Raw genomic sequence first — 13,334 nt, 5'->3', positions numbered from 1 at the left:
GCTGATGAGGAAATTGAAGGTGAGAAACTGTTAACCATGAGCCATTTAAGAGTGTAGGGCCAAAACTATTCAAAGAGTGATTAACCAAGAGAAGTTTGTTGAGGCTATAACATCAGGGAGTTATACTGTGCCCACTGTTGGAGTTTCATGAGGCTATTGCAGAACAGTAGCATATTCTTTACATAGAAAGTTTTCACATAAATTGTGTATCTTCAGCATATTAAAGAAAGGCTACTTCAGACCTCCTGAAGATCTACCGCAGGAGGAGGTGTGGCGCCGCGGCTAGGGCGACTGACTCCGAAATCTGGGGATCGCGGTTCGATCCCCGGCACCGGTGGCAGATTAGCCCAACACCATGTGACGCTGGGCAATAGCTTGCGTAATCTTCTCGACGGCCCCCAGCGCCTAGAGACCCTTATGGGTGATTGTGTGCTTTACAAATGTGGATTATATATTATATATATCAGTTTGAGATAAGCTAAAAAAGAGGTCTCTGCTCAAACTGGCTTTGGGAATTACACAAGGTATTTAAGCCCAAATAGAGGCGCGGGCCACCATCTTTACTAAGTGACACAGACAGGCTAAGAAGGAAGAGAATTAACCAAATACTCAAAAGCCCATGCAGCACAGAAGGGTTGTCAGCTGATCATCATGGTCCACCAAGTCAAAAGCAGCTGAAAGGCAGAGCATCATGAGTAGGGAGTAGTCCACGTCATTCAATAGTCGATTCATGACATCCAGAGTTCAACGAGAGTCTGTCCCTGTACTGTTGCCAGCACAAAATTCTGATTGGCTATCAGCCAGAAAGTGCTTGCCATTGATGTCGGATGCTGGTTAGAAAGAGACGCATTTCTCAATTGCTTTCCCGAACCATCGCATGTTGGAAACTGGTCTGAAATTGGTCAGGATATTTTGGTCAGGGTTCCTGTTTCAGTTGTGTTGAAGAGATACATCCAACTTTTAGGGTGTCAAGAAATATGCCTTAAGTAACAGAGGGATTGTTTAATGAGCATCTTGTTTGTTCAAAAAGATTGAATATTTATTTTGTGATGTAAGAATTGATATAATCTGATAACTGGTTGGTTGGTTGAAGTTGTGGGGGTAAAGTAATTGAGATTCAATTACTGTAATCTTATCATGTATTATCCTGAAAATCTGGTGTGACCTGAGACCACTTGAAAATACGTTGCACATACCACACTCCATCAGTCTCACAACTTCACAACCACATTACAGAAAAAAGGAACCTCATTGTAGCAACAAGGAACGAGGGAACCTTACACCAATCAACTTGCAATCTTTGTTTCTCAGGGATCAATCTTTATCAATCCCATTAATATTCAGATTGAGCAACTGTGCCTTGAGAGGATCGTCATCAATTATGAAGAACTATACGTCAATTAAGTAAAAGTCGAATGTATCTGCAGTAATTGTGTTTATATAGCACAAACCTTAGGAGGCGAGTAGCGTAAACTCTTACATTGAAACAGCGGCAGCATCCTATTGAACAGCTATGGGTGCATTCCAGGCTTAGATACATTGCAGAAGATCAGCAAATTGATTTGTATTGAAATTGAAACTTTTTGAGTAGTCATTGACTATGTTTTATTGACTTGACTTGAGTTCCTTCGCTTTCAATGACTCTTGCTCTCAAGGCGTCAAATTCTGATTATACATCTGTCTTTGAAATTTGCACCATAAGGTCCTGAATGCATATTGTTGGACAGATATTCTAGCTTGATATGATTAGTTCAAACCCAAAAATTGTGCACTCTAATAACATGATCTTCAGTTCTCTCGAAGAAGTAGAACAGCCACATATTTTGGCTCATGTCTAGTTTGTTGTGAAATACCTAAATATTCTAATGTGAAGCGCGCAGTAGGTTCTATGACGTTAAGATTGTCACAGGAAATGTAGCTCTCCATAGGTAAAGTAGAGCCTTTCTTCCCACTTCTGTAATTGGCATAGTTTTGAGGTTTTTAAAACTGTAAGCAATTGTAGCCTTTTGGGCCTAATTGCAAAAGTTTAATGAGGGTCACTAAAATTATGTGGTAGCGGAGGGCCAAATTAGCAATAGGGTTGACTAAAGTGTGCAACAAGTAAAGGCAAATTATGCGGTATAATATGACATATTGTCTAGTGATAACATTTCATTGTTTTGTCCTACTCATATCAATAATGTCTGGGCAAAAGTTTCACCTAATTAGAACTAGTTTGAAATCTGAAAATTATGCAGCAGATGTTGGTTTATGTGGCAAGTGCTGTGAAGCCATATTTATGTGGAAAATGCCAGAGCCACCGAATCACATAACTCTACTACCCAGTTTATAGTAGATAACTTGACATTGTACACAGTGACTTTCTTGATTTTGTGTCAAACAATCTTTGGATTTTGTTTTAATCCAATATATCTAGCTTCTCGGTGCAAGGGCAGCGTGAGTTCAAATAAAATTCTCGTCTTTTTTTAGATAAAAGCCGAGTTTTGACTGTTACACATATTGATTAATGTGCCATATTTTCTGCATTCTCTTACCCTCCTTTGCAGCAGTCTGCCGGTACATCTAAGGAACCCCTCTCAGTATACTTGATGGAATGCACTTGTGGCTAATGGCATTTCTCCAATGTATTGTATTGTATTGTAATTGCATTTATATAGCGCTTACTACCCCTGACGAGGTGTCGAAGTGCTTTTTCGGTGAGTAGCAAGCTACTCCGGGACCCATAGAGGATTAGTGTTGAATTAGTATAGTGAAACATGCAAGTATATTTTAAGGTGGTGGATAGGTTAGTCAGTTAATTGGATTTGGAATGATAGCAGAAGGATAGAGGTGGACAAAGGTTTGTATTTATATAGCGCTTGTTGACACACGCTATTCAGGAAGCCTACAAAGGATTAGTGGAGAATTAATATGGTGAAATATGAAGTCATTTCAGAAATCAACTAAGCCAGGAAGATTTTTAAGCCAGCAAAGTATTCGTAAACTTCACTAGATTTCAAAGGAAGCCAAAATGTGCCTGTTTTTGTGACCCATGACACTGGTTTCAACAGGAAGTGTCTCAGAGCAAAAGTAAAACCGCAGCTGAGAGACATTCGCTCACTTGTTTTAGACCATGAGGTATGTATGGACTTTTGGTACATTTTAATGGATGATAAGGGCCATCAGATGTAGTGGAATTTCATAAAAAGTTTGGGAACAAAATGTGCAATTTCGGACACTCCTGAATGAAATTGATCATAATTACACATGGCTGCACAGCCTATCTGTTTAAATGCAGTCCACAGGTGTTTCTATATTCTGTTTTGCCTCGTGGTAAATGGATTCTGCCATGTATCAGATTTTAAAAAATATGTTATATTCATTCAGGAGTGTGCTATATTCTTTTTGCTTTGTACTATGTTTTTCGGGAGGTATCATATTTGTAGTGCTGTGATTTTGACCAGCTTCCCATATTCCTGCTCCCCCTGGTAGGGTGACATAGCGGTCGTGATACAGTTCCTCTCCAGTGAAGCCTGCAGACATGCTGGTATGAGTGGTAGCTGCTGAGCAGTGACACAGGTGAGACAAAGACAAGGCCTAGCTGCACAGAGCGAATGAGAAGAGTAAGCAGGCCTGCCCCACTCCTTCAAGAACACTATGAACCAAAGGGGATGAAATGATGCCCAATACAGAACAATGTTCCACAGAAACTTGGTCACCAGCAGTTTTATAAGTTGCCCAGAATGAATGGTCACTATATAGTCCTAAACTTCATGGGCTGCAGAGTGAGCAGACTTTTTAGAATGTATGATGCACCTTTTTCAATTTTATCTTCCATGTTCTTTAATTTGTGCATCGTGCCCCTCACAAACCTTTTATGGGATATATGGTATTACTTTGAATGTGCCAGTAAGGGGAAGGGTGGGACAACAACGTTATTTAATTTCACAATTGCAAGCACTGGCAGAGTAGTAGACCTAATTTATGCTTAGTTAATAAAATTAAAGAAAAGAACAAATGTAGACCATGTAATAAACACCAGGCCAGATTCAAAACCCACACTCTTACCAATTAATGGTCATAATCTCTGCAGTAGTTGGTCTCTCAGATCAGATTTCACCATCATAAACCAATAGATCCCTTTGTGTGCCTGGGTATCGCTCTATATTTTACTCTCAATGGCATGATGTGTTGTGGGCATATCCTTCGTTTGTTAATGCCATGATTTACGCTGGCACCTATGCCCATCTCTCAATCTACGCCATGGTGTGCCCAGGTATCATCCAGCTTCCGGTCAAAGAAAACATGTGGTACAATTGTCTCCTCACATGCCACTAAATGCCGCATGTGCTCCAGACACTGCTCCCTTTATACTCAATGCCATGTTGTTCCTCTTTCATGTGTCCACATGCCAATGATTGCAGTGTTGTAACCTGGGTGTCTCCCATATGGCAGGCAATGCCATGATAGTCAGGTACCACACACCACCCAATTTGCCAGTCAATGCAATGATGTACTCCGTGTATACCCCCTCTGCCATCAATGCAATGATGAATACATGACACACGTATACACCCTTTGATATCATGCTGTGCCCCAGGCATGTTCCCAGATAGCAGTCAATGCGTGATATAGTCTAGGTATCCCCCGGATGCCAGTCAAAATAACGATTTACCCCAGACATCATGACACATGCCACTGAATGCCATTATCTGTTCTAAGTGTGTGAAGAACGCATAGAACATGCCTAATGAATGGCTGGCGTGTAATAGAAGCAAAACACACATACGCATGGTCCTGCCAAATGTGGGGGCATATTATCAAGAAATGTGTTCAAATTATCACCGGTTTAGGGGCAGAAATCTGCAGCTAAAGCGGCGATAATGGGCTTGATAACATGCCCTGGAGAATTCCAATAGAAGCCCAGGTACACACCAGAGCATGGACTTCTATTGGAATTCTCAAGGGCATATTATCAAGCCCATTATCGCCACTTTAGCGGCAGTTTTCTGCAGCTAAACCGACGCCGTTCCTGATAATATGCCCCGTAGAGTTCCTTCAGATAATGCTGAGTCAGCAAATGGTTGAGAAACATTTCCAGAGCACCAAAAATGTAAATGTCCAAACCAATTTTAATGTTCCTTTTTGTATTCAATTTTGTAAAATCCAGACATAAAACAGCCACTGGATTTTACAGATTCCTGTTACCCTGATTTCTATCTGTTTAATTTAAGTAACATCTTTGGACCCGCTGGATTGACGGACCTTACATTATTATTCCGTGGTGCTCTGGGTATATTTCTCATATTGTGAATATTTGAAAGTTTCTTTCTTATATTTTTGTAACACTATTTTGGTGACACAGTGGGGCATATTATCAAGGGGGTTTATCTCCGCTTTTTTGGCTTTAAAAGCCAAGAAAGCGGAGATAAAATTATCTCCCTATTACCTAGCTGTCGCTAACACCAGTTAGCGACAGCTAGTAGGAGATAGCGACCATCTTGGGCCCCACTTTGCATGTCAGTGATATTTATCAATAATGACATGCAAAGTGGGCGTGCCAAGATGTTAGCGACTGGAAACAGTCGCTAACATCACTATCTCCTATTACCAACTTTTGGAGATATTCGCGCTAAGCGCGAATATCTCCAAAAGCTAACACCTGCCCCTGAGCAGTTCTTAGCCATGTTATCCAATGGGAGGTGGATAACATGGCTAAGAGCATTAGCTCGGTAATGCAAGATTATCGCTGACTTTTCAGCGATATTCATGCATTGCGGCCGTTTTTTATCGCATTTGCGATAAACCTTGGTAATACCAAGGTTTATCTGCGATAAAAATCGCCGCAGCTCTGCGGTAAAATTTTGTCTCTAACCAAGCAATATCGATAATTATCGCTAATGCTTGGTAATATGCCCCAGTGTCTTTTTGTCCATTGAGCACACATTACTTGTCTCTGTTTACTGTTTTCCTCAATCTGTGAAGTGCTATCATTGAGCTTTGACCACTGTCACCTATTTTTCTTTTCAGCAAATTATTGGTTGGGGCAGGGCTGAAGTCCCCATGCACAGAAACTGCAGCCTCAAGCATAGACAGATAACATTGATGTCATCTAGTGTTTAAATGAAAATATAGAAGTGCAGGTACTCATTTAGAGTGCCTGTTTTCTCCTGAGAAGTGCTGCACTTTCACATTAAATTAAATTAAACAGAGCAGAGAAGAGCAGGTACTCCCTTTCAAATAAACTCAGTACCGGACAGTACCTGCCCATTTAAAGCACTGCTGTCGTCAAAGGATGATGAAGATAGGGCCCAAAAAGACAGGCTGTTGCCTAAAAGGGCAAATGAGGTTTGAAGGGATACGTCATTCTCAGACAGTTTTTCGGATCGGCTAAATGTAAGCCGATGCTGAACATGTGGATGGCAAGGCGTGCTGGCATGCAGATGTTCTGATTGGGACATCCAGTGCCATGCAGGGCTTTGTTAAATGCACTACAGTCAGTGTTTGATTTGTATTGTGCACTAACCACCCGAGAGGGTATCCAGGTGCTTTGGCAGGTGTGTAGGTTTGTGGTCCCCAAGGTGCTTATACCAAGAGCCGGGTCTTTAGCTTCAAGCGGATCTTAAGAAGTGAGGAGGAGGCTCTGATGTGTTGAGGGGGGTCGGTCCATGTCTTGGGTGAGATGTAGGAGAATGAGCGACCTCCAGTTTTGCTGTGGGTGTTGCAGGCAGGAAATGAGACCACAAGTGACCTGGCCAATGATGGAGCTTGTCATATGACACGGTACACCAGTGTATTTTACACAGCATGTCTGTGACAGCCACTAATATCAATGACAACAGGTAAAGAGAGTGTCCTGCATTTAAAGTTGGAGAAGCTGTTTGAGGAGTTTTCAAAAAGTGCATAGATCTTTGACACATCATGTGACATATAATTTTGTCCATCGCTTAAGGGTGTTTGCTATCATCCAAAGATGGCTGCCTGAGAAGGACTCATTCACAGAACCCGACAAAGTTGTACCTGAGTCGAACCCTAATGAAGGACACAAGCGGGAACAGGCCTAGTAATACCTAAGATTTTCAATCAACTATGAGTCGGTGACGGTATGAAAGAAAGAGGTATGGACGTCCATGTCCAAACATTGTGCTGATGTTAGACAATATGAACCACTGAACCAGACACCTTTTCATCTTTGAGCAAATATATGAGGACAAAAAAAGTGATTGTGAAAAATCACATAAGGATACACAAAATGACTATTCATACACAATAAGCAACAAAATTCGAACCTGGTGCTAATTTTTTCAAGAGGATCTCCATCAAAGACACCTCACCTTTCTCTTCAGACACTTTTCCCCTGACCTTTTGAAAAGTGTAATATATCTGAGAGGTGATACTTACTTTACCATTTGCCACCCTGCAATGTTAATGTGCAGAATGTAACACCTAAAATAGAGCCCAAAATGAACTTAAAAAATAAATAAACGAAACACGGGTTGGTGATGTACCTTGGAAAGCAGCCGCCACTTTCCTCTTTTCAGCCTTTCTCCTGTCATTTGAAGTGCTATTTAATACGATCACACATTGCCACCTAATCCCTCGTGATTATGTAATACCACCAGGGCAATATTGGTTTGCCCCTGCCACCATCACTTAGCCTCTGTGGGATCCCTGGCGCTATCCTGCAGAAGACCTTTGAAGGGCATGAAAAGAGGACATGCCGAAACATCGCTGTGGCTCATCACCACTCTGTATGGTAAACATCTATTTCCCCATGGCCTCAAAAAGCTTAAAATTGTCTAGAGGGCTCTGATAAATGGAAAGGATTATTTTTCTTGGGTGGGAGTTCATCTTTGAGGTTTAATTTGCTTTGATCCTCATGCAACACAAGATATAGGATGGTGGCGCTCACCTGCCCGGCAGAATTCGTCCACTTCCTGGTGGACCATGTCCTTGACCCGGCAGCTGTACGCCAGCCTCGAGTCTTGGTCGTAGGCCTTCAGAGTCTCGCTGGAGCTGTAGGACTTCTGGGGCACCTTGCTGTCATCGCTGTCTGCCGAGGAGCTGGTGTAGCGGCGCTCTGTGTCGCGCCGCCGTGTCAGGGACCGGTACGGCTTCCTCTCCTTCACATCCATGGCCCTCTAGTCTGTGCCTTCCACATTAAAAAACAAAGACGGTGTCCACGGTAAACAGATGTAAATAACCTGCAGGGGAAAAGAAAAAGGGATCTTGAGTAGAGCCGAGAGTAATTACTGTGCTTTTATCCCATTACCACCGCACAGATCAATGTGCTGCAAAGCTCTCATGGGCACCAGGCTCCTCGTCTGCTGCCTCGATTTCAGAGCCAACGACACAGGGATGCACACCCTACGCTTCCTCTGAACTGTCTCGCGCGGCTTTTAATACGTGCCCTGGTTTCCACGCAGTGAGCCGCGCGGGCTGCTAAGCAAGCCATTGCTCAGCAGCAGCGCGTGTCTCGTCCCCTTCCCTTCCCACCCACCACACACCATTCTCTGCCAATTCCCTGAATCACATCTCGCTTTTAGCTTGCATTAATCATGCTATCCCAGTGTCATTTTCCTCGAATCACCATAAATATTATATGTGTCTTATCTTTTCTAAAAGCTAAGTAAATACTTGTACAAATGCGGGTTATGGAAGCTGAAACATGCAAGAGTCTGTAGGCACACATCATCAGAGCATGTCACTGCAGAGCATTAAAACCATAGTCTTTCATCTTGCCTGTAAACAAAGGGATTATGGGTAAACCAAAATGGCGCCTCATGTCACCCCCACAGTTTAAAGGGAGAGTAAGTGATTTTCCTATGAAGGTGGCCCGAAATGCTGTTAATACTGCTTTTAATAATGCTCTCACTGGCTTCAGTAATGTGGACAGTGGACACTAATTGAAGGCAAGAACTATTTGTGCTTAATATTATGATCTAGAACGTAAACAGTTGGTTTTGCGCCTGGATCCTTCCTCGTTTTTAGAAGCCGCACTTGTGGCAAGGATCAACCATCCTCAATAGAAAAGGTAAATCAGAATTTAGTGATTTTTCTTATTTGTTGGTTTGTGTAGTGCTAATGGTGCAAACGGGTTGCCTCGGTGCGCTGTACAAGGTAGCGAGGTAGTTTCACAGGAATACAGATGAAAGCATCGGCTTCTCAGACTCATTAAAAGCAGTTCAGGAGTGGCCAATCATGAAGGTTCAATTATGAACTATCAATTATGAGCAGCCATTTATGTTTAAATACTTACCTGATGTCCATCTAGTCCATAACATAAAAGCCCAGAGCAGACATGGGATGCTGACGCCCACTTCAATGTATAAAGCAACACCGGGGAGTCTGTTTGGTCTACAGCTTTGCATATATGAGTTTACACTTCATATCCTTCGGGATCAAGTTCGCGCTATATAAAACTTTATAAATAAAATAAATCTCTCCACTGCCTACGGCCAAGGCCTTTTGTGAACAAGGCCCTTGATTTTGCCAAGGTACATCACTGATTTTTTAGCTTATAGAGGACTCAATCTAGAGGTTGCGGCTAAATTCCAATCCCCGGGCACACTCTTGTTTCTACGGGTATCAGAATTCCTACCCTTGCCAAGTTTTCATTACCGGTTACGATAAACCTGACATCTGTACAATTTTCCCTAGATCAAATTCAGCGGGTAAAAACACAGAAATGTATTGAAGGAATAAGCCCCTTGTGAGTACAGAGACCCTACAGGCATATTTATAAAAAAAATCACTTTGCTGCGCTGCGTGATAGGGAATGGGGCAGGAATCGCTGTATTTAACATAACACGATACACTCCTGTCTTTTACCTGCACTGGCGCACAATGTTCTGCCTAGCACCAACGCAGCCACCCTTGCACCTGCGCTGTAACCAGGATTGTTTTTGTGCAGGAAGGAGCACTTTCCTGACAAAAACAATCCTGAGAGCCATTTTCCTCTTTCTATGTGTGCTACAGAAAGAGGAAGTAACCAGGAGAAATAAAGATATTTCTCCACGTTACCCCTCTCCAGGGGAGGCGTAGCATTTTGAAGCATTCCCAGGTCTACCGGATATGGTAAATCTTGGAATGCACTAAAATCCATGGGAACACCCATGGATGCCTCCCTGGGGCAGAGGAATGCAATGCAGCACGTTAAGGCCAAGCAATGGGCCTTGCATGGCTTGATAAATCTAACTTAAGAGTAGCGTTGCTCTTGCACCCCATTGCGTGGTACAAGGGCGATACAGCTCTTTAACCTCATCCGCGCTACGCGTTTTCCCGCTGTGCGCTGACTTTTTCGAAAACCCGCGGTTCATGACGAGCTCAACTCGTCATGAGCGTACGAGAGGCGTAACTCATGGCGAGCTGAGCTCGTCATGAGCGTCGAAGGGGTTAATAGATATGCTCAGAAGCCAGTGCGGTAGGCACCAAACTCTGCATGTTATATCCCATTTATGAGTTAAAACTTGTAATAGATGGTATTTACTGGGCCCGATAAATACCTCACCCCAATACATTGTTATTTTACAGGTTCTACCCCCTTCCGGGACACTCATAACATGGGTCATAGAGGCGAGCATAAGATCGGCCCCGCAAGTGGGTCACATGACACATGAATTCCCGACGCTGGTGCCTTCTAGAGTCAGTGATGGGACCATCCCTGCCACACTAAAATAACACAGGAACAAAGCTTCCCTGGCAGTGCACAGCACCTTGACCGACTGACTTTTTTAGGAAGCAGACTACTTACCTGATTACTACAGTTTTATTTTCTGAGGCAGTTGATATATATACCCATTTATCGGTTTCAGAAATGTGATCTCAAGTCGGTGTGTAAGGTCTGAAATAAATGTTGTAAAAAAGATTCCTTTGCCTACACCATAAACATACTAAAACAACTGCGAATGACTGCAACAGACTCTGAATAATGGCTCTGGAACATTTTCAGAGAAATGTTGAGGTATCATGGTAAAATGTTCGCTAAATGAGGGCTATCTTTCCAAAGTATTATTTATCTCTATACTAGGTTTCAAGAATACAGTGAAATCCTTGGTACTGTCCAGACTAGACTATGGTATTGCCACACTAATTAGTAGAGCGAAATCCCACCTGCCCCGCTCAATGCAACCCTCGATGCAGCAGCGAGACTGGCCCCTGGTATGAGCCACTTCTATCCCATCACTCCCTCTCTCGTATCTCTCCAGTGGCTCCCATAGAAGCCAGAAGCATGCTCAAGGTGGCCTGTCTGGCATACAGAACTGTACATTTCAGTTCTCCTAAATAACTAGCACACAATCTTACCATATCAGGAGAAAACTGTTCCTTACACAGCACCAGCTCCCTGCTACTCGAACTTCTGAGATTCAAGTAAAGAAGCACCTCTGCTTGATTCTTTTCCCAAGCTGCCCCAAAGAATATTGAACTCCCCTCAACTGGAAATCCGCACCAACTTTTTGTTTGCCATTTCCAAAAAGGGGGTTGAAACAATTTTGATGAACAGATTCTTCCAGCTGTAAATCTCCTTGCCCAGCCGGCAAATCAACTGGACCGAAAGCAGACACTCTTTCGAAGATTTCATCCTTACCCTATGGGACCATCCCTGCCGGCCAATCACCTGGACCCGAAACAGATACTCTTGCCACTGTTACCTTCTTACCCTATGGGACCATCCCAGCCGGCCAATCACCTGAACCCGAAACAGATACTCTTGCCACTGTTAGCTTCGTACCCTAGGAGACCATCCCAGCCGGCCAATCATCTGGACCCAAAACAGATACTCTTCCCATGGTTACCTCCTTACGCTATGAGACCATCCCAGCCGGCCAATCACCTGGACCCAAAACAGATACTTTTCCCATGGCTACCTCCTTACCCTACGAGACCATCTCAGCCGGCCAATCACCTGGACCCAAAACTGATACTCTTCAGAAGGTTACTTCCTTGCCCTGTGGGACCATCTAAACCGGCCAATCACCTGGACCCAAAACAGATACTCTTCCAAAGGTTACCTCCTTACCTTATGAGACCATCTCAACCGGCCAATCATCTGGACCCAAAACAGATACTCTTTCCACGGCTACCTCCTTACCCCTTTGAAGCCTTCACCGTCAGCTGAGCACCTGGATACCCGAAAGCAGATGGACATATTCCTCTGTGGTAGCCTCTTAGCCCTATGAGACTATCAGAGTTGGTTGGTCACATGGATTCCCAGGACTCACTGGGAAATTACAAAAAGAGACTTTCCCTGCGAGGCGTGGGACGTCCCCTCCGCCACATAAATTGTTGCGCTCCCGATCAGTGTCAGCCTGCCTGCAGATGAGCATCTGATGCCAACCCCTACTGTTATGTTAACTCATTTTATACCCTCGTAGAGTGCTCTGACACATTTGGGTCATGTTTGTGTTCTAGAAAGCCTTATAAATAAATAAAAACCATGGTGTTAACAGCAACATACATGGTGCATCTGATTTAGCAATGACATCACTCTCCACCTGCAATACGAAAATGATATTACCATTCTACTGCAATATTTATTGCAGTAAAGTTGTCTTGTCACACTACCTGTTGCCAAAGTTGACAACGTCTGCAGCAGCTCCCGGAGAAGAACACAAACTTCTGCTGGAACAATAACTTGTTATTGCACAGCACTTCATACCACACTTCTACTCTTTTCACAGATTGTACATAACAGGTGTGATTATGACTTAGATTAATGGAAGTCAATTTACTGACCATGGAAAGATTAAGTACAGACTAGACCTTGTTGAGGTTTGTAGTTGTGACCTACAAATCTCGGCTTATCTCAGTAGTGAGGACATGTCTCAGCAGTAAGTGACCACGCGGCTCACTGAGCCATCCTGCTGTAGTGTCAGTACCTGAAAAACAGCTGCTTATAATAGGGGAACGGACTTTACAGCGCAGGCCGAGTCATGCATGCTGGTTCCCCGCAAGACGAACCACGCTTGCCTTAATCACGCATATGCGTTAACCATGCATATATCTTAACCATACATATCGTGTTTAAGGCAGTGTGTGGTCTACATGTGCGGATGGGCGGCCACAGGAAGAGAAAGGCTTGGCAGAGGATGTGGTCTGGTAAGTGGGGCTGGGTTTTAGGGGACGTTTTTAGGGGTGGGGTAGATTTTAGGGCTCTGGGGTCAGGTTGTTTTTAGGGAAGGGGGCTGGCTTTTAGTGCTCAGGGCGGGGAGGGGGTCAGGCCAGTTTTCAGGGGTGGGGGTCAGTTATCAGGGCAGGAAGGCTTGGTTGTGTTAGGTTTTAGGACGTGGTCTCCGTTTATAGGGCTCAGGGCAAGGTGGGGGAAGGGATCATTTTCAGCTCTAGGGGTAATTTTA

At 43.6% G+C, this 13,334-nt stretch overlaps 1 protein-coding gene across 1 annotated transcript in view; it reads right to left on the bottom strand.

The window, feature by feature from the left end:
* Positions 1–13,334, bottom strand: part of TENM4 (teneurin transmembrane protein 4) — an 873,376-nt gene that overhangs the window by 692,804 nt on the left and 167,238 nt on the right. Inside the window, exon 2 of the mRNA XM_078658490.1 lies at positions 7,892–8,183. Coding sequence (XP_078514616.1) covers positions 7,892–8,114 — 223 coding nt within the window. The 5' untranslated portion in view covers positions 8,115–8,183. The remainder of the gene's footprint in view (positions 1–7,891; positions 8,184–13,334) is intronic.

The sequence above is a fragment of the Lissotriton helveticus genome, chromosome 8 (assembly GCF_964261635.1).
Source record: "Lissotriton helveticus chromosome 8, aLisHel1.1, whole genome shotgun sequence".
Lineage (NCBI taxonomy): Eukaryota > Metazoa > Chordata > Amphibia > Caudata > Salamandridae > Lissotriton > Lissotriton helveticus.
Note: the sequence above shows the minus strand (reverse complement) of the source record. Positions and strands in the feature narration are given on the sequence as shown.